Source organism: Spermophilus citellus (assembly GCF_964194105.1).
Source record: "Spermophilus citellus genome assembly, chromosome: 9".
Lineage (NCBI taxonomy): Eukaryota > Metazoa > Chordata > Mammalia > Rodentia > Sciuridae > Spermophilus > Spermophilus citellus.
Genome location: NC_138191.1, coordinates 121,268,261 through 121,289,562, shown reverse-complemented (window position 1 = coordinate 121,289,562; position 21,302 = coordinate 121,268,261). Strand labels below are relative to the sequence as shown.

At 56.0% G+C, this 21,302-nt stretch overlaps 1 protein-coding gene and 1 long non-coding RNA gene across 3 annotated transcripts; one reads left to right on the top strand and one right to left on the bottom strand.

Moving 5' to 3' along the window:
- Window positions 1–478: 478 nt before the first annotated feature.
- Window positions 479–4,264, bottom strand: LOC308656721. Its single transcript, XR_014023787.1, has 3 exons — window positions 4,111–4,264; window positions 3,166–3,329; window positions 479–594 (listed from the first exon to the last, which is right to left on the bottom strand). It is a non-coding gene; the product is annotated as an uncharacterized lncRNA (long non-coding RNA).
- Window positions 4,265–4,428: 164 nt separating this feature from the next.
- SELENON (selenoprotein N) lies at window positions 4,429–19,629 on the top strand. Of its 2 annotated transcripts, XM_081307272.1 has the most exons (12): window positions 4,429–4,655; window positions 5,313–5,430; window positions 8,502–8,635; window positions 11,018–11,227; window positions 11,386–11,510; window positions 12,003–12,140; window positions 13,534–13,615; window positions 13,763–13,951; window positions 14,268–14,373; window positions 15,400–15,512; window positions 15,597–15,698; window positions 17,318–19,626. In XM_081307272.1, exons 1-12 carry the CDS (start codon window positions 4,473–4,475, stop codon window positions 17,486–17,488), a joined length of 1,671 nt encoding a protein of 556 aa, XP_081163398.1. In that variant the 5' UTR covers window positions 4,429–4,472; the 3' UTR covers window positions 17,489–19,626. The 2 variants fall into 2 exon arrangements, with proteins under 2 accessions (XP_081163398.1, XP_081163399.1); XM_081307273.1 differs by lacking the exons at window positions 4,429–4,655; window positions 5,313–5,430; window positions 8,502–8,635 and adding an exon at window positions 8,642–8,835 and having other exon boundaries at window positions 17,318–19,629.
- Window positions 19,630–21,302: the final 1,673 nt, after the last annotated feature.

Below are 21,302 nucleotides of genomic sequence, written 5' to 3'. Positions count from 1 at the left end.
GCCCAGGTCCTCTCCGCCTGGGGGACGTCACCAGCTTCCCATATCCCTCTCCCCTTTGGCTCCCTATGTTTACTCTCTGCCCAGACACCACAGGTGCCTTAGAAAAGCCACACAGGGGCTGGGGGTGAAGCTCAGTGGTAGAGCGCTTACCTATCTGGGTTTGATTCTTGGCACCACCTAAAAATAAATAAATAAAGTAAAGGTATTGTGTCCATCTACAACTCAAAAACAAGCCAAAAAAGGACCAAACCGGCTTCCTCAGGACATCATTTATATGCCAAAAAACTGCACCCGTTTGAAGTATGTAATTGATACAGTTTTATAAACATACCCATACCCTCAGCATTGGGCAGGCATCACCAGTATGGAATTTCAGAACATGTTATGGCCTCAGAAAGAAGCCTTGTACCCATCGGTAGTCTCTCCCCCCCCTCCCTCTGCCCGTCCCCCTCCAGCCCCTGGCAACCACTCTCGGCCTGGGCTGGGCACCTCACAGGGCCCAGTCTTATAGCCTGTGTCTTCGCGTTGGCTTCTTCCACTCAGCATAATGCCGTCGAGGTTTAACCGTGCCAACCGCAGGTGTGCCTCCTTCCTCTGAAATGCCAAATAAGACCCATTGTATAGATAGGTATGCCACATTTTGTTTATTATGCGCCAATGGAAACTTAGGGTGGTATTCTTTGGGGCTACTAGAGTTCTTAAAAAAAATGTGACACATTGCCTCCCCACACACCTGCTGCTTAAAACCCCACAAGGGTTTAGCATCACATGTAAAATGAAATTTGTCATCGTGCCTGCAAGATTCCGGATGCCCCAACCTCTGTCACTGAGTCTTTTCCCCGTTACTCTCCCACGGTTCATGCTGCCTTCTTCCAGCTTCCTGAACACACCACACCTTTGTCTGTCTCAGGGCCTTTGCACTTGCTGCTGCCTCTTCTCTCCATGGAGGATGCCCCTCCCTCCATTCTTCACATAGCTGGCTGGTTCTTTGCATTCAGGTTGCAATGAAAATGTCATCTCCTAGCCAAAGTTGTCCACCCCCCCCCCGTCTGTGTCCTTCTGAACCACAGTGCCCTTACTCCCTCACACTAACCAATATCTGAAGTTGTCTTGTTGGCATGCTTCTCACCTCCCTCCTCCTGACAGGACACTCAGCTCTAAGAGAGGAGCCTGTCTTCCCAACTTCATCCCTACTGTGTTCTTGGGGCCTAGAATAGCTCCTGGCACATAGTAGGCTCTCAGTTATTGTGAGGACCACCCAATCCAGGCATGCTAAAGCTATTTCTGCCACGGCCCCAGCAACCTCCCTTTCCCAGAGTGACACTTTGCTCCCAAATGCTGGTCTTTTTTTGTTTATTTGTTTGTTTTTGTTTTTGGTGGGGGTGGGTGGGAGGAACTAAGGATTGAACCCAGGGGCATTTATCCACTGAGCCACATTCTCAGCCATTTTTATGTTTTTTTTTTTAATATTTATTTTTTAGTTGTAGTTGGACACAATACCTTTGTTTTATTTATTTATTTTTATGTGGTACTGAGGATCGAACCCAGGGCCTCACACATGCAAGGCAAGTGTTTTACCACTGAGCCACAACCCCAGCCATTTTTTATGTTTTATTTTGAAACAGGGTCTCCCTAAGCCGCTTAGGGCCTCACTAGGTTGCTGAGGCTGGCCTTGGACTTTCAAGCCTCCTGTCTCAGCCTCCTGAGCTGCTAGGATTACAGACCTGCACCACCACAGCCGGATTCCAAGGCTGGTCTTATCATTAGGCACCAAGATGTTAGAGGTTGGGGTTAGGGGGAATCACCTGTCTCTCCAGAGACCCAAACTATAGAAGAGAAACAAAAAAAGAAAGTCAAAAGGCCCTCTTCGGGGTTCACTGACCCTGGGGGAGCTCAATTTCTCCTGCAGCAGCGCCCCCTGCAGGAGAAATGCTTATTCCTGCCTAGTGAGTCCCCCCAGGTAGCAAGAAAGTAGAAGGGTAGGGTAGGCAGGGTGTGTGTGTGTGTGTGTGTGTGTGTGTGTGTGTATGTGAGAGAGAGAGAGACAGACAGACAGACAGACAGACACAGAGAGAGCAGGCACTAGAGAGAGGCAGGACCCCACACCTCCTTAATACGGTACAGCCAGGTCAGGGCCTCCCTCTTCCCCGGGTGGGTGGAGTGGCCGGGAGTGTTCACTGCAGCAAGGAGTGTGGGGACCAGAACTTCCTCACCTCCAGGCAGAAGCAGGACAGTGGGAGGAGAGGCCACGCCCAGCAGTCTGCAGCACATCCCGTGGCTGAATGTCCCTCTCTTCTGGGGACTCTGCATTGTCTCCAGGATAAAGTCCAGACTTTTGTCAAGGTAGCCAGAGCCCAAGCCTGTCTCTCTGGGCTCTTCTCCCTTCAACTGCCCCAGGGCCCTCTGCTCGAATCCATGGCCCATGTCCTTGCAGCGCCATGGGCACTTCATGCCTGTGGACCTCCCTCTGCCTCTGCTCTTCCCACATGCTGTGACTGGCCACCTCTGGGTCTCCAGCCCGCTGGACCTCTGCTCTGTGCAGTCTCTTCTGAGTCAGTCAGGAGTCCCCACCTCTGCATGCCTCCCTCTCGGGGCACACGACAGGACAGGACAGGGGTCACAGTGCCCTCTGACATGTCTGGAGGGGCAGAGGCTGTTTTGTTCTCTGATGGAACCCTGATCCCAGAAGAGACTGGAGCAGACCCTTAATAAATATGTGTTGGTGGAAGATCGAATGAGTTCCACGGTAACCGCTCTCCTGCTCCAGTAAGGACCTGGACTCTGAGGCAAGCTCTGCTGGGAGGGTTTATGTGTGTGTGTGGGGGGGGGGAGGAGTGCGGCAGCAGGCCTTGCCCCACTGCCAGTGCCCAGAGCTGCTACCTCCCCAGAGTCAGCCAGAGATCCACCCTTTTCTCAAAGGCCCACTGACCTGAACCAAGTCTTAAACCCGTCCCCCTCTGTGCCTCCTGAACTTTGAGACAACACACACACACACACACACACACACACACACTCCTGCAAGCCCCAGAAACCCCTCCCTTCAGCTCCAGGCAGCAGAGATCAATGCGGGTATTTGTGTCTTTAACAAAAAGGAAATGTAAAATAAAACTTCCCTCATTTATTTTCCAGGGGAGTTAACTCATTGATCTCCCTCCCCCTCCTAACCTGTTTTGTGCTGTTCCTTTTTCTTCCTGATGAAATAGAATTTGGTTTTCTAACAGCATCTGCAATATGCAGGGTGTCCCCAAACATTAGTAATAAGGAGTTGGAAGTGGCATAGTTGGAATCCTTGGGAAGCCAACACCAGAAGCCAAGCTCTCAGAGGGCCCCTGTGAGGACATGGAGCCAGAACACAGGGAAGGACAGGTTAGGCTTGCAGCCCTGGAAGGTCCCTGGAAGCCACCCATCCCACAGACAGTGTGGAGTACCTGTCCTGTGCCAGGCCCTGTGGGGTAGGGGGGTGGGGGTGAGAGTGGGGGGTGAGGGTGAGAGTGGAGGGTGGGGGGCTGGGAACGCCGGGCCCTGCCTGCTTGACAGTCAGGACTGGTTATCACAGAAGGACAGAAGTAGCCATGGTTACTTCATGCCTGTGGACCTCCCTCTGCCTCTGCTCTTCCCACATGCGGTGACTGGCATGTCCATCGACCCCAGCTCAGTCATGTGGGCCATTCCCTGGGTTGCCTGGGAGGCAGGATGGCAAGAGATTTGGACTCAGGTGCAGTACATAGAAGGGGCTTGGAATCCATTAGAACCGTCTGGCTTCCCAGACCTGACAGGCTCACCGGGACTGGAATTCCTAGTGATCTCCAAGGCATGCTGTTCCCACCCCTGGCCTAGTGACTGAGCCACCCACTGCCTCCCGGGGCCTGAATATAATGGAACAGAGCCTGGCAGGAACCAGGGCTTCTGGGCATTGACAGCCAGGAAAATATTTCCTCCAACTCCCCTGGCCTCCTTTCCCAAGGCCCTCCTCCAAGCATGCCAAGCATTCTCCAGAAAAGTCACTCTGGGCCACCCAGGTCCCGCAGTGGAGAGGTGCCCGGTAACTCACAGGGTCACCACCCGCCCAGGGCTGCAGTCTGCACATCCACCAGCTGCGGGTCAACAGACCTGTCCTTCGCTGGCCTCCCTCCTGCCTGTCCGCAGAGATAAGGTCGACCGGAGGCCCTGGTGGTCCAACGGAGCTGCAGGACTCCTGGGATTCTCCCACCGGGTCCCAGCCCTTTCTCTGTCCCTGTACAAACCTAGGGGCAGCGCGGGCAAAACGGACCCCCCCCCCCCGCCGGCTCTGGGTTCGAGAGGGGGGGCGGGGCCGCAGGCAGGGGCGGGCGTTTAGCCCAGCCCCGCCCCTCCGGTCTAGGCCCCGCCCCTCCCCGACCGGGCCCCGCCCCCTCCGGTCTCGGCCCCGCCCCCGACCGGGCCCCGCCCGCGCGGCCCGTTAGAAGGCGCGGGGGCCGCCGCCAGCCGCCGCCATGGGCCGAGCCTGGCCGGGAGAGCGCGGGCCGCCCAGCCCCGGCCCCGCCGCGCCGCCGGAGCCGCCGCGTCGCCGCGCCCGCGCCCTGGCGCTGCTCGGAGCCCTGCTGGCCGCCGTCGTCGCCGCCGCCGCCGCACGGGCCTGCGCCCTCCTTGCCGAGGCCCAGGCGGCCACGCGCCAGGTCGGCCGGGGACGCGGGCGCTGCGCCCGGGGGGAGGGATGGGACCGGCGCGGGGATGGAGGGAGGGCGCGGGGATGGAGGGAGGGCGCGGGCAGGACGGCGGCCGTGGGCCGCGGAGGGACGGGAGGGACGGGAGGGACGGGGGTCCGGGCTCAGCCGACTTGGAAGGACTGTGGGGACATGGAGAGACTGGCCAGGGTGAGCCAGGGGTTGAGGCTGGAGCGGGCAGTGGAGAGGAGCGCCCTGGACAGTGACCACAGACAAAGGCAGAGTGGAGCTGCTACGGAAGAAACCTGGAAAGGGACTGGGGAGCACAGGGATGTGGGAAGGGGAGGCAGGAGAGGACTGTGGCAAGAACTGGGTGGAGCAGGACAGAACCAGATGGAGGGGGTCAGAAAGGTGGGATGGAGGCAGATGGAGAGGGGCTTGGTGGACAGCCGATAAAGGCACAGAGTGAAGCAGGGACCAGAGGATCTGGAAAGGGAGCAGGGGACTCTGGGCAGTTCAGAGGTGACATTTGAACAAATGGACTGGGAAGTATGGCCAGAACTCTGGAAGAGGTGGCTGGAGCTGCTGCATCAGGAAGCAGTTCCTGTTTGGGAGTAGGGAGATGGGACATCTAACTGGGGCTCAGCCCAGTGCCTTCCTCCCCAGCAGGAGTCAGCACTGAAAGCCCTGGGGACAGAAGGCCTCTTTCTCTTTTCCTCCCTGGACACTGACGGGGATATGTACATCAGCCCCGAGGAGTTCAAACCCATTGCTGAAAAGCTGACAGGTACCAGAGAGTCTGGGGACTGGGTGGAGGGCCACTCACGGTAGCAGCACCTGGAGCAGAAGAACATTGTGGTCTCTGGGGCTCTGGCACCCCTTAGCTCTGGCTCTGGCTGCTGTAGCACCCCAACCTGTTGTCCTCACATTTGTTAATAATAGTACTGATTAGCATTCGTTGACCGCCTCATCTGCCACTTGTCACTTTTGCACTTCCTGCGGTTTTCTTTTTAAACCTCACAATAGCCTGGAGAGTGGACGCTCATGACCCTGAAGTCTGTAGTTTGGGAGAGCACTAACGGTTCACCCACTTGCCCAAGCTAGAAGAGGGAAGAGCTGGGTTAGAACCAGGTCATCTGGCTCTGGGGTCCTGCACCACCGGCTCGCAGGTTTAATGATCAGAGATGTATGCCAAGTGACACTTATGCAGCAGTCGATAGACAGGAGCAATGACTACTGGCCTAACTCTCTGCCCTGGTGCTGTTAGAGCACCTTGCTATCCATCTTTGTCTAGACGCAATTAGTGGCTAATTTTTTAAAGATGAGGAGCTGAAACCCTTTTTATCCCCCAGTGGTGCTGAAGATGGAACCCAGGGCCTCGCATTCACTAGGCAAGTGCGCTACCACTGAGCTAGAGAGGCTAACACATTCTAATGAATTAAAAAATGTTTGTCTCACAGCTCCACCACTATCCCAAGCTCTGTGTGCATTTCCCTCCAAACTCTTGTGACATTTCTTGAACTTATGATCTTAAGCATCCAGTTGTTACCCAGTTGTTCTCATCTACTGAGAGCAGGACACAGATGCCAGCTGCTCTCAGGGGTAGGAGTACTAGAGCCTTATCATAGCTTGCTGTGTCTCAGGAATGAGTGGTGGGTGACCTGTGGTCACTGCTAGAGGAGGAAGGTCCGATGAAAATGCAAATTTGCTGTGATGGCTTTGTATGAGTGTCACTCAGGGGCAGGCAGTTCTGCCATGAATGTGGGCCAGCAGGTCAAAGGCCATCCTTTCTGACTCGGCCTTTACCTCTTAGTCTGCATGTGCTCCTCTGAGCCTCTGCATAGTCACCTGCTTGTCCCTTTTTACAGCCAGAGAGCCACAGTTCCCTTATAATGATATGTTAGCAAAGCTTTCTGGGCTTGGGGGCACTTTTTATTTTATTTTTCTGCATAAATTTCTATCAGTGGAAAAGAATCCCTTCATTGCCTCTAGGCTATGAGCGCAAAAATAGATGATGTTTTGGGAAATCAAAGAATAAATACATGAATAAACATTTGAACTCCAAGCAAGGAATAGAGGCAAACAGTTCTCTGTAGCTGGTAGACTTAAAAGTGTATGTAATTTTCTGCTTTATACCTTACAATTCTTATAAATTGTCCATAATGAGCAAGTGTTATAATTCAGGAAATAAAACTTTTTATTTAAAAGGGGGGGCTATAGGGCTGGGGATATGGCTCAAGCGGTAGCGCGCTCGCCTGGCATGCGTGCGGCCCGGGTTCGATCCTCAGCACCACATACCAACAAAGATGTTGTGTCCACCGAGAACTAAAAAATAAATATTAAATAAATAAATAAATAAAGGGGGGGGCTATAAAATGCTGAGGGTGTGGTGTTTTATTGCTGTGCTGGGGATTGAACCCAGAACCTTGTACAAGACTAGCATGCACTATACCACTAAGCTACACCCCAGACCTGTTTAGTTTTAAGAGATGGGATCTCGCTGTGTTGCCTAGGCTGGCCCCAAAGCCTGAACTCAAATGACCCTTCTGCCTCAGCCTTCTGAATACCCAGGACTGCACCACCATGTCCAGCTAACTTGAGTGTTATTCTTAGCCATTATTTGTAATACCTAAAATGATTGAGGGGCTGGGACTGTGGCTCAGTGGCAGCACACTTGCCTTGCATGTGTGAGGCACTGGGTTCGATTCTCAGCACCACATAAAAATAAATAAAGATCTATCAACAACTAAAAAAAAAAATTAAAAATGACTGAGAAAGGAAGGCAGGTGACGACCCTGCACTTTCTTACTGCTCTTTTCCTCTCAAGTTTCCAGACTTTTATTTAGAAAGTTTTACCGCATTGATTCACAAATACAGAAATGACAGTGATTCTCCCCCAGCCCCTCTGTCTCCAAGTGCCTAGCACCTCACTGCATCCCCAGCCCAATGACGGTGATTCTTTAGAACAGGGATTTGCATCTGGAGCAGCTGGAAGTGCTAATTAAGAGGGCAGTTTACTGACTCTAGCACCTTAAGGTTCTGACTCAGTAGGTCCAAGGTGAGTTCCAGGCACCTGCTTTGAAGAGGCTTCTGGGTGATTCTGATGGCCTCTGGTTGAGAGCTGCTTTTGATGCATCTATTCAGCCTGCCTGCAGGTCACAGAAGTCACCAAATGCCAGGCATCTTCTCTGTACCTTGAACCTACCCTAGGAGAGCAGCCAGGACAGCCCCACCCTGCTTCATGTCCCGGGCCAGTGACACCCCCTCCTGAAATCAGCCTCCTTTCTCCCTTAAGCCCTCGTCATCGCTGCCTCTGCACCAAAGGATGGCAAACTTGGCAGGTGTCTGAGCGGAAGATCTGAGGATCAAGCCCGGTCCCAGTCAGGCCAGCCCTCCTTATACAGAGGGCAACCAGTTCACCCAGACAAGCAGGGAGAAGAGTGTCTGCCCACTGTTTCCAGTGCTCTTGCCATGACACCAGCCACAGCCAGATTCAATTTCTTGCCTTTGTTCTTTACTCTGATTTTCTTGACTGAGTCCCTCACAGTCCCCCAAGACACAGAAGAGGGTCATGAGTAATCAATCACAGGTTGAGGGTAAAATAGACCTGGTTTGAATCCTGACTCCCCGGCCACCTTGGCTTTGCAATTCTGGGGAAGTGGTTTGGCCTCTCTGAGCCTCCACTTTCTCCTTTGTAAAATGGAGCTGGTAATCCGTGGTTCTCCGCCTCTGGTGGTGGTTAACTGTTATCCCTGCTCTGAGTCTTACTCCCCTTGCCACCAGCTGGGGGGCATCCTGAAAGAAGTGGGGCCCTGAAGCCTTAAGGGTAGGACCTCTCCAGCCATCTGTGTCTCACAGGGTCAACACCTGCCGCCAGCTACGAGGAGGAGGAGCTGATCCCTGACCCCACGGAGGAGACGCTCACCATAGAAGCCCGATTCCAGCCTCTGCTCCCGGAGACCATGACCAAGAGCAAAGATGGGTTCCTAGGGGTGAGTCGGGACACTGGTGGCCCACGAGTAGGATGACAGACAGCAGGACCACCTGTGCGGGCTCCCTCCTGAGGAACTCTGTCCTCCTTTCTTCTTCCTGTCAGCTCCCATTGTGCCAGGCCCCGAGGGTCCTGGAGTGTCACGTTGTCCCGGCACTCTGGTTGAGGAGTAGGAGAGAGAAGCGTGAGCCCCCACCCCAGGTGGGGGAGTCTGGGATGGCTCTCTGGGAGGAGTGACGCTGGGCAGAGGCGACCATGTGGGCAGGAGTGTTCATGGTCAGTGCAGAGGAGCCTTGGTGATGTAGCTGCCCGCTGACCATGGTGACCCTCTGCACAGCCATCTTTCCCCAGGTCTCTTAATGGGCATCAGGCCTGTTCTCTGTTGATCACCCATGAACTAGACCTGGGTTCAGTCCCTAGCAGGGCTGTAGGGAAAGGTGGGCCCCTGAGGAGGAGAAGGTAGGAGGTGGCAGATGCTAGCACATGGGCCAAAGCCACCGCCACCCTGCCTGCCTGCCCCCTCCTTCTCCCACCGGCTCCTCTCGCCATTCTGCAGTCTAGCATGCCCTCCCTCCCTCCCTCCCTGACTCCCTGACTCCCTCCCTCCCTGCCTCTTTCCCTCCCTCCCTCCCTCCCTCCTTCCAAATCGTGGCCTTTCTTTCAGCCGAGAGCCTTCTCACATGCAGTTCTCTCTGCCCAGGTTTTGCCTGCTTAGCTGAAATGTCATCTTAGCATGAACAGGAGTTGAAGGCAGAAAGTGCCAGGCCAATCAGCTGAGGCCAGAGGGCCCGAGTGGCTGGACCTGAGGCGCATGCAGGGCATCCCAGTCATGGTGCCCGGAGGGGCTGCCAAGGGCCTCGCTGCCTGCTTGGCCTTCACTCTGAGGAGCAGAACACCCAGCCCATCCTGGAATAGGAGAGCCCTCATCAAATTCACCTGTCCCAGCTGGGCACGTGGGTGGCACAGGGAGGGTCGAACAGCCCACTTCCTGGATGGGGAGAGCAAGGGCAGCCGGAGGACAGTGGGAAGGAAGAAAGGGCAGGGTGTGGCTTCTGATGAAGTATGAGGGGGAGGACTCGGTGACTCAGGCTGCTGGCTGGGGACCAGTGTGTGGTGGGCCACTTGCCCAGGCAAGAACTATCAGAGTGGAGATTTTGGACACATTGAAGTTGAGGTGCCCAGGGATGTCCTGAAAGTCCAGGAAGTGGCTGGAGATCAGGTTGGACCTTCCACGGGGGATCTGGGGTGGAGGTAGGACTGGCAGTCCGGCAGATAAGTTCCCCAGAGTGGTGACAATGGGGGACAGGCACCTGCTCTCACATGGAAAACAGAACAGAAGTGGCACTTCTAGCCCTGGCTCTTCCTAGCACAGCTCACAAACCCAGTGCCCGCTCTTTGGCATCTGCCCTCAGGGTTGGCCAGGCTGAGCGAGGCCAGCAGTGGGCACACTCAGCCCAGCCTTGCACAGCTGGCCCTGCTTTGGGAACCTTCTTATTAAATCCAGCTCTGGGAGCCCCGGGGCCTCTTCCCTCTGCCGCCCATGGAGCTGGCTTCTGGAGGGGACAGAGAGGAGACCCACTGCTCATCAGAGAGGCAGCTCCCCGGTGGCTGAGCTTCCCTGAGCATGTCAGCCACTCACTGTCCTGGTGGCTGAAGTCTCAGGGGACGTGATTCCTGTCTGTACCCCCTAAAGACAAGAGGAGCAAAGGACGGTGGAGCTTTTACCAGGTCCTGCTGCTCAGGGTCCTGCTTCTGAGCTGCGGGTGACCAGCAGGCAGCCCCGTGGCTCTTGACCCTACGTCCCTCCGCAACGAGCTCACCAGGTGGAGGAGCTGGGCTTAGGGCAGGCCTTTGCCCGGTCCCCAGCCAGGGTGGGGCAGGCCACCATTGAGGCAGGGCCCTCTCCGGGATGGCCTTCCTTCTTCATCCCCGTAGCCTCCTCCTGCTCTTGATTAGAGAGTTTATCAAAAGAGGGCCGCCTGCCTCCGTCATCACACTCAGCACCAAACCCAACTCTGACCTCATGAGTGGGACCCAGGCCGGGGGGCGGGGCTTGGGGATCAGGAGTGGAAAGGAAGGCCGGAGAGAGGGCAGGGCAACCTGGGTCGGTCTGCTGGCCCATGCAAAGGATGGGGACACCGCCTGCGTGAGGCCCTGAGCTCCGCCACTGGGTTCCAGGCCTGGGCAGCCCCCCACACTGCTCTGGCCTGGGCTGTCCCCCAGGTGGCTGCTGGGCACTGCTCCCCCTGTGGCCTGGGAGGTGAAATGAGCCTCTCTGGCAGGACAGGGCCAAGCTCATGCTCCGGGATCCAGGGAGACCTCCACCTGCACATGGGTCAGGGGGCCCTAGAGCCTCTGCTTCACCTGAAGGTCTTTACTCCAGGTCTCTCGCCTCGCCCTGTCCGGCCTCCGCAGCTGGACAGCCGCCTCGGTGCCCAGCGCAGTGTTCGCAGCCCGCCACTTCCAGCCCTTCCTGCCCCCTCGTGGCCAGGAGCTGGGGGAGCCCTGGTGGATCGTCCCCAGTGAGCTGAGCGTCTTCACTGGCTACCTGTCCAACAACCGCTTCTACCCGCCACCGCCCAAGGGCAAGGAGGTGAGGGCTGTGGTGAGACAGGCCCTGCCACCTGCACTCTGCACCCCCCCACTCCCCCAAGGTCCCTGGGCCTTCAGATCCAGGGTGTACTCTCACCCAACACTCCAGGCTAACAGGGCCCAGCAAGCCAGCTCAGGGTCTCCACTGCTGTCCCCCAGGTCATCATCCACCGGCTCCTGAGCATGTTCCACCCACGGCCCTTCGTGAAGACCCGCTTTGCCCCTCAGGGGGCTGTGGCCTGTCTGACTGCCATCAGTGATTCCTACTACACTGTGATGTTCCGGTGAGCATCCCTGCAGCTGGCCTGGGACTTGAGGCCATTGCACAAGGTATAGGGCCAGCAGGGGAGGGCCTAGCCTAGGTCCCCAACTCCACTACTTCATGCTTATGGTCTCAGGCTCTCTGAGCCTCAGTTTCCTCGCTGTGGGTCAGCATAGTAGTGGCTTCCTCATAGGGCACATGAGAATTTGGAGAGAAATGTCCAGAACTTGCTTAGCCTGGAACTGGTGGCTGTGATTGTGTTGTCCACACAGAGGTCAGGACATTGTCACCCATACCCTTGAAAATCCGTGGGAGCTCAGAGGAAGGTCAAGGTGCTTCTTTCTGAAATTGGGCCTTGGAGGATGGCAGTATCTTTAGGGCCTTGTCCTCCTCCTACCCCACGCACTCTCCTCCCCCTGTCCAGCCTTCTCTCCCACAGGAGTCTGGCCAAGGCTCCCAGGATTTGGGGGAGAAGATAGGGGAGCATTGGCTTAGCAGAGTCTGTTCCCCACAGGATCCATGCCGAGTTCCAGCTCAGCGAGCCTCCAGACTTCCCCTTCTGGTTCTCCCCAGGCCAGTTCACTGGCCACATCATCCTCTCGAAAGATGCCACCCATGTCCGTGACTTCCGGCTCTTCGTGCCCAATCACAGGTGGGAGCTGGGGCTGGCCCAGCCTCAGCACCTGGCTACAGTCTATCCTTCCCCAACTCCAGAAGCTCAAAAGCAAAACAGTCAGAGACATCCCTCACTCTCTGCCCCTTCCCTTGTTCCCCAGAGCCACCTCTCAGTGGCTGCTCAGGCCACCCAGGGGAAGGGCAGGGCCCCTGTTGGGGGTCCAAGGAGGCTTCCCAGAGGAAGTGACATCTAAGCAGAGACCTGGGGGAAGAGAGTCCAGACAGAGGGAACAGCACATGCAAGAGCCTGAGCCTCAGCCCTATTGCCGCAGAGCCTTGGAGGGTTCTGGGACAGCACTGGCTGAGCCAGCTGCCTGCCTGCCTCATCTGCCCAGGATCAGCCACCCATCAGCAGAACAGGGGACCTAGGAAGGCCTAGGCAAGACTTTCCTCCCTGATAAGTCCCAAGACTTAGCAGGCCTGAATGACCTCTTAGACAGGGTCAAGTCCCAGGCTGGGAGCCAGGAAGTCCCCTAGTTCAGCCTTAGCTATGGCAGCAGTGGGCTGTGTGGCTGGCCCTGGCCCTCTGTGAACCTGTTTCCTCATCTGCCAGATGGGAGGCTCACTCCTGGCCACTTGCACTCATGGGACAGGAACAAGGGGATGGTTGGGATAGCCTCCCTAGCAGTGGGAGGGGCTTCTTTCCCCCACCAGAGAGGTAGGGCAGGGACACACTGGGCCCTAGGGACAGGGAGGGGGATGAAGAGGAAACACAGCTGCCCCTCCCTCTCCCAGCAAGGAGCGCCAGCCCTCTGTGGTTCAGTTCGGCCAGGGAGGAGGCTGCCAGGCACCTCTGCCTCCAACCCCGGGTTGTTGGGGGTGGGGGGGTCCTGGACTGGATGAGACAGAAGAGGACAGACATCCAGCCCAGGGCCAGCTGCTCCTGTCCTTGTCTAAACTAGGCCACAAGAAGGCCAACCCCTCTGAGAGCACCCAGCTCACCTGTGGGCTTCACCTACTGCAGAAGTGCTTGGTTGTCAGCCTTGGGGCGCCCCCATGTGGCAGATCTGAAGATCACACTTATCAGACTGCCTGCTGCCTACTGAAGGGGCCCGTGGTGCCTGTTTTACACTCCTGACCCGCTCGGGCCTGCAGTGAGGCATTGGCCATCTTTCTGCCCTTAAAGGTCATGGGCAGTACATGAGGTGTGCTTCCCAGGGTGGGCCCCATGGCTGTGGTTGGGAAGGGGCAGCCTGGGGAGAGGAAAGGGCCCAGGCTCTTGGTCAGAATCCCAGTCTCTCTGAGACCCTGGATTCACCCTGTAAAGCCTGAGTGTCCTCATTTGCAAAGTGGGCAGCTCATGGTGAGCAGACGAAGTCTACTGTGTAGGTGATCTACATCTGAGATGCCGCTCTGCCTGGCCACCCCAGGTCTTTGAATGTGGACATGGAGTGGCTGTACGGGGCCAGCGAGGGCAGCAGCATGGAGGTGGACATTGGCTACGTACCCCAGGTGAGCCCAGGTGGCCCTCACCAGGTCATCCTGCGGGGCCTGCCTTCCCTGGGCCTCCATCTCCCTCCTCTATGATGAATTGAGTGTCCCTGAAGGTCTTTCAGGGCCCTGCTCTGAGCCATCCCTCATCACTGACCTCTGGTCCAGATGGAGCTTGAAGCCATGGGCCCCTCAGTGCCCTCGGTGATCCTGGATGAGGATGGCAACGTGATTGACAGCCGCCAGCCCTCAGGGGAGCCCCTCCAATTTGTGTTTGAGGAGATCAGGTGGCAGCAGGAGCTGAGCTGGGAGGAGGCCGCCCGGCATCTGGAGGTGGCCATGTACCCCTTCAAGAAGGTGAGGTTGGGCTAGGGTGAAGCCCAGGGCAGGCTGTGTGGCTGAGCTGGGAGTGTGGAGGGGGGACGTGTACAGGGCAAGCTGTTGAGGCTCTGTCACCCAGGGCCATGTGGCCCCCCCTGCCAGGAGGGGCATCCCACCCCAGCAGTACCCCTCCACACCCTCAGACACGTGAACCTGCACACATGCACGCACATAAACACTCATACACAAGCACGAACGCGTACCGGTACACACGCACACAGACCCTGTACACCCGGCCCCAGAACAGGCCCCCGACTAGCACAGCAGCTTCACTGTCTGGGTCTGACCGTAGGTCACCTACCTGCCGTTCACCGAGGCCTTTGACCGAGCCAAGGCTGAGAACAAGCTGGTGCACTCAATCCTTCTTTGGGGGGCCCTGGATGACCAGTCCTGCTGAGGTGAGGGAGCCCTGGGCAGCTCCAAGGGGAGAAGCAGGGGCCTCATACTTTGTGGGACAGGAAGCTGAGGCAACAGCTGTCCTGATGGAACCCTGCGGGAGTCGGGCTGCACACGGGGCGGGGGCTCTGGGTGAGCACTGGAGGGTTTCTGTGCTGAGCCCTGAGGCAGAGGAAGGGTCCCTGCACACTGGGTTCAGACTCAGTCATTTTCAGCGTGGTGACCTTGACTACGTAACTTTTCCTCCTGAGCCTCAGATTTCTCCACAGCAAAAGTGGGATAACGTACTCACCTCCCAGGGTTGTGAAAAGGGATGTGGAGGTGCCACATGCTGTAAAGTGACATCCACACTGAGGGACAGTGGTGCCCGAGGCTGGGCTGTGTTTTTCATTTAGGAAACTCACCTGAGACTTGCGGGAGTCAGTGGGTTCAAAGAGGAGTAACGTGCCCTGCCCACACCTGGTCACTCAGCGGACATCCTGGGCACCTGGTATACCAAGTGGCAGGCCAGGTGCTGGAGGCCTACAGTGTAGTGCAGGGGCAGATGTGGAATGAGGAAGCACAAGTATAGAGAGTGTTGTACCAGGCAGGGGCCATACTGGCACGAGAGCATGGGTGGAGGGGTCAAGGAAGAATTACTGGAGAAAGTGACATTAAGCTGAAACTTTGAAGGATGAGGAAGAGTTACAAAAGGAAGATTGTTACAAGAGGAAGAAGGTTCTGGGCAGAACAGTCTGTGCAAAGGCCCGGGGGCACATAGAGTTCTGTGAATTTAGGGAGGTGTCACTGTCTCTATCCCTGGGCCCAGTAGAACCTACCCCAAATCTCAGCCCAGGTGTCAGTGTTATTGACGTTAATCCCAACTACCACTTATTCAGTACTTACCTATTGAATCTGTTATTTCAAGTGGATGCAGAGACCATTCTGCAGTCTATGAGGCTTGCCCAAAGCAAGATCATTGCTGATGGAAAACCCCAGTAAGACCTGGGGGCTCCTCACCCTTCTGGCCTTGACCTCTATCTGAACAGGTTCAGGGCGGACTCTCCGGGAGACCGTCCTGGAAAGTTCGCCCATCCTTGCACTCCTCAATGAGAGCTTCATCAGCACCTGGTCCCTGGTGAAGGAGCTCGAAGACCTGCAGGTGAGTGGAGGGAATGGCCTACGGGACCCTGGGACAGTGCTGGAGGCCCAGATAGCAAGAGCCTGCGACTGTCCCCACCCACAGAGCAACCAGGAGAACCCGTCCCACAGGCAGCTGGCTGGACTGCACCTGGAGAAGTACAACTTCCCGGTGGAGATGATGATCTGCCTGCCCAACGGCACTGTGGTAGGTACCAGGGACCCGGGAGCAGTAGGCAGGGGACATGCCTGTGCAGGGTCCTCGTGTCTGCCACCACCTCAGGCCGCAAAGCCTCACACTGGTCTCTTAGCTAGTGTGAGCCCCACCATGCACAACCAGGAATCACAGTGCAGGTGCTTTGCAAGAGTGGGACCTCAGTAGCCCTTTGGGGACTGCATGGCAGTGAGCATAGTCCAGGAAGGGGGTCAGTACATCCCCAAATGAAACAGACCAGTTGAGTGGACAAAAGCATGTCCTGGAGGGAAGACGCTCCTCCTGCCACTATAGCCGGCCTGGGGTGGTGGGGTAGGAGGAGCAGGGCCCTGTGGCCAAGAGCACCAGGGAGGGCCCTGACCGAGCCAGGGTTCCAGACCCTACTTCTCCCTAAGGGCCCCTCATATGGCCTCACCCACGTCCTCGCTACACTTTGGAAATAGATGGTCGCCAGTATCCTGGTTGCTTTGCTTTCCAGGGCTGGGATTAAACCAGGGTCTTGAGCATGCGAGGCAAGTGCCCTTCCACCAGCTACATCTCAGCTGTTTTTTAAATTTTATTTTGAGACAAGGTCTCCTTAAGTGTTCCAGGCTGGCCTCAAACTTGTGATCCTCCTGTTTCAGCCTCCCGAGTCACTGGATTACAGGCGTGCGCCACGTGCTTTGCTTTCAATGCCTGTTTTACAGACAAGGAGAGTGAGGCTCAAACATTTCCAGAGGCTCAGAAATTTTCAGAGATTTGGCAAAAGTTGCAGACAGTTAGGAAGAGTAGTTGGTTTTGAAAGTAGGTTTACCTGTGAGCCTCTGAATCTCTAGCTCCCCTACTGGAAGCCACTTTTGTCCTCTAGTCCCAAGGCTGGCTGGCATGTGACTCTGCTTGCTGTAGGAGGGTGATCAGCTGCACCCAGATCCTGGGTTGGGGTAGTTCCAGGGCAGGGGCTGGTGTGGAGGAGGAGTCCGTGAGAGCCTGGCAAGAAGGACAGGGCAGTGGGCAGAAGGCTGAAGGTGTCAGGGGCCCAGGAGGAAAGGCCTAGGGACAGCCAGGCAGCCCACCCCTCCTGGCTTCCACCATGCGGAGCCTACTGTGGACCAGGTCCTGGGGTCACCAGGATGAGCAGACAGTGCGCTGCCTGGCATGCACTCGCTTACTCACCCACTGGCTGGTTGGTTGGCTGGTCGGTCAGTCGGTTGGTCAGTCAGTTGGTGGGTCCTCCTGCCCACTTGTTCATTCACTTTCTGGGCACCCGCTTGGACCAGGCACCTTGCAGAAAGGTAAAGAAACCGCCCTGCCCGCACTGTGCTCACTAGTTAGAGCAAGAGGCAGGTGGGAAGCAGTCCAGAGGATGCTGGGCATTTGGACAGAAAGGACTGTGGGGCTCAGGGGTAATAGGAGCAGAGGAAAGAGAGGCTATTTGGGGGCAGATGGCAGGGGGCTAATGGAAAAGATGACATGGGCAGGTGCCAGGAGTTGCCCTAGTGGACGGGGTGGGGAGGAGCACTGCCCTGGGGCCTAGGAGCCCGTGGCGGAGGCTGGAGAGCCGCTGCTTCTCCAGAGACACTCAGGCCAGCAGAGCCCGGGCCTCCCCAGCTCTCCTCACACGGTCCTTCTCCCAGGTCCACCACATCAATGCCAACTACTTCCTGGACATCACCTCCATGAAGCCTGAGGACGTGGAGAACAATGTCTTCAGCTTCTCCTCCACCTTTGAAGACCCGTCCACGGCCACCTACATGCAGTTCTTGAAGGAGGGACTCAGGCGCGGCCTGCCCCACCTCCATCCCTAGTTGCCTGCTGGGCTGGTGGGAAGCCAGGCTGGACGGGACCTGGTAAACAGGCCCCGCAGGCCCCTGGGCCAGAGTGGACCCTGGCCCACTTCAGACTTGAGACCCTCCCCACGCCCACTCCACTCCTAGGCTGCTTTGTGGCTTTGAAGTCAACTGAGGGCAGCCACCTAGCTTTGCCTCAATGACACGGGTAGATAAGAGGGGGCCCGAGCTGACAGGGTGAATGAGCTGTGATCTCTGGTACCACCATTAGCCCTTCCCTACCCACCTGGCTCCAGATGCCACCTGGGATCCCCCAACACTGGCCCAGGTGACCTACCTGGACCTCCCTCACCCAGTCACATAGTCCAGCGGGGCGAAGTGGGCCAGAAAGACGGGGACCTCCTCTCCTGCTTCTTGCCCTCCTCCCAAAGGAAGCACCCAGGACCGTGGCTGGGGACCAGGCTGCCTTGTAGCATTGCTGTCTGCAGAGCCTGCCTTCCTGCCACACCCCGGCTGCTCTCCTGTGTGTGATGTCCCCAGCTGGGGTCAGCCTCAGCTGGAAACAGCCTGCTGGAGCCTGTGTGCAGGGCCTCCTACTAAGGGAAGCCACCCTGTGGTGCTGCTGCTCCCCAGCCACACACAGACCTAACAATAGGTCTCCAGAACCTAATTAGGAAATTGGGGAATTTACTGTGAAGCAGGCTCCTGCTTTAGCAGGGGGCCCCTGAGGAGTCCCTGAGGCCCAGGGCAGGGCATTCCCACCACCTGCCTAGCACAGGGTCACAGCAGGACTGCTGGAGCCAGTCCCCATCACACTTCTTTCCCCACAGACCCTGACTCCATAGAAGATAGCCCAGCCAAAGAGCAGCCTGTCCCAGAGCCAGCGCTGTCCAGGCCACTAGGGGTACCTCAGACCAGCTCATCTACCACTGGGTGGCCACCAACTCTCCTTGGCCACTCTCGAGGCCTTGGTCCATTTCCTGAGCCACTGACTACAGCCAGTCTTTTTTATACATGCAGAAAAGTGTTTTTATGTGAACTTTCTCACATTTTATAGGTATTTTTTTATGACCCCTGTGCTGAGGAGGAAGAAGGGGGCAGTGGCCTCCCCCAGCAGCCGCCCCATGACGGCTGGATCTGAAATCCTAGATGGACCCAGCTTGATGTCTTTGCAGTTGCATGCATGGGAAGAAATATGCCTCCTCCTCCTCCTCCTCCAGCTTTTTAAAAACATCCTAGAGGATCAGAATACCCCACTCCACCCTGCCCTCCACCCAGGAGGCCCTGGGACTACCTTCATTAAGGCCTTGAAATCAGCCCATTCCCCATGCCCCATTCTCTTCCTGGTCCCCTCACCCCTCAGCTCATCCTGACAGAGGAAGCAGGGGGCAGACTTCCTCAGACACTCCCTGCCCTGCCTGCCTGCCCCGGGAGCACGCCCTGGGAGCCTCCATTTTGCACCAAGTATGACAACAGCAGCCATTGCCCAGAGCCTTCTCTCCGAGGCAGTATTTCCCACTTAGTCTTTACAACAAAAATGTGAAGTGGACAGCTATTTCCCATTTTGCAGATGAAGACGTTCAAGTCTCAGGGAAGTGAAGTGATCTGCCCCATGGTCACTCAGTGCTGGAACTGAGACAGCAAACCCATATATGACTCCAAATCCTGTGTCTTGATTTGGGGGTGCTTTGACATTGCACCCTGCTTCTCTCCCTGCCTGTTTCCTCTGAGTGGAAAAGAATGCCTTTTAAATCATGACTCATCCCCTCTGATCTTCAGACCAAACTCAGAATAAATAGCGGGAGCCGCTGAATGCAGCCAGGTTCTCTGTCCTTCCATGCCCCTCACAGGGGGAGGAGGCACCAGTGCCTCCACCATCTTGCCAGACCCATCCCGGAGCCTGCTGGCCTCAGCAGAGACCTGGCCTCCCCACCCAGCAAGCTCTTCCCCTCCTGCTGCTCCCAGAGGGCCCTCTCCACACAACAATCCTGGTCCCATCCAGGGGCTGATGGCTTCGGTTTCCTGAATCCTCATCGGCTGCCTTTGCCCATCCCCAGCTGGGGAGGGCCTTTGCCACCCTCTTGTTACCCCTTTGCCTCTTCCTTCCCGGGTCCCCACCATGTCCTGTAATAAAATAGGAGAGGCTAGGGTGGCTCCCCGTGTTTTTCCTTTGAGCAGGTTGTTCAGTTCTGTCCTGGCGAGGTCTGGCTGCTTCCCTGCTGGGATTGGCTTGGCAGATGGGTAAGGGAGCAGGCAGGAATGCCTTTTGGGACTATCTTGTCTGTCACCAGAGGGCCTGAGTGACTTGCCTAAAATAAGTTTGTGATAGATCACTGGTGGAACTTTCTATTTTGAGAATCTGGTGCTCTGTGTTGAGAAAGATTCTGACGTTAAACCCACTGTCTCAGAAGCAGAGCCTGAGACAGGAATTAGGTGGTTTGGGGGGAATTGCACTTTAGGAATGACCTGTAAAAGAAGGGTAGAAGCCAAACAGGGAAAGGATAAATTCTGAGCAGGGATCTGTTCAGATCAGCCTTGACCTGGCCCACAGAGAAGGGCTCTGGGACACAAACCACGCTGCAGAGTCACAACAACCTTTTTCACCTTGTATCAGTCAGTCATGGACTTGGGGAGGTGGCTAAGGAGGCTCCATGCTCCTCGCTGCCAGGGGAGCATCTATCCCCAGGACTGGGAGAGTGATTTACATGACGCGTGATTGCCTACGAGGGGGAAGTAATGATGAAAGCACAATTTACCATCCTTGGAAATCAGCCTTCATCATTTGAATATGGTCAGGATCAGGATGGGTGACCTGATCTTTAGGTCTCTGACCAAGACCATTTGTATAACTTGTGAGGACTCAGAGCAAAATGAAAGTGCGATGACATGACCCAGAAAATCAGGGTCAGGTGCTGCAAAATGATGTTTTGATCAATGATGGGCCACATATATGATGATGGTTCCCTAAGATTATAGTAGAGCTGAAAAATTGTTATCTAGTATTCTTATGTACGTTTTCTGTGGATATTTAGATGTATTAATTCTTACATTGTGATACAGTTGCCTACAGAATTCAGTATAGCGACATGCCGTACAGGTTTGTGACCTGAAGCAATAAGTTACGCCATATTGCCTAGGTGTGTAGTAGGCTATACCAACCAGGTTTGCGTAAGCATACTCTATGACAGTCACACAATGACGATATCACCTAATGACGCATTTCTTAAGAGTGTATCCCTGCTACTAATTGATGCACACCTACTTTCAAGAAGGCAACAGCAGAGCAATAACCCAAGTATGGCGTCTTTCTGGACATGGCCCATTGTGACTACACGCTGTTTGCTCACGGAGTCAGCCCTGTCCCTGGCAGATTGAGGTTGCAGGCTTTAGGACCAAGAAACTGTAGACTGGGAACTAGGCAAAGTCATGTGCTGATGGCAGAGGAGGAAATGTGTCCTAGGAACTGGGTGCCTTGGAGACCAGGACACTGAGGGTTTGTGTACAGAGAGGGAGTGGGCTCGCAGCTTGAGAGAACTATGGGTCTCTCTTCCAGTGCCTTCAATCTACCCATTTAATCAAACTGAATAAATACAGTGTGTGTGTGTGTGTGTGTGTGTGTGTGTGTGTGTGTGCGCGCGCGCGCGGTGAGGTGGGGAGGAGAATAAAACAGGAGATAGCTGCAGAGCATTGGAGGGCAGGAGTCAAAGGCCAAAAATACCGTTCTGCCCATTCTGCGGGAGAAAGACTGTAGAGGGCCCTGCCTGGGAAGCACGTAAAGTGAACAGGGTGAAACAGCAGACAGTAAGCACCCGACCCTGAGGCTGGAATGCCA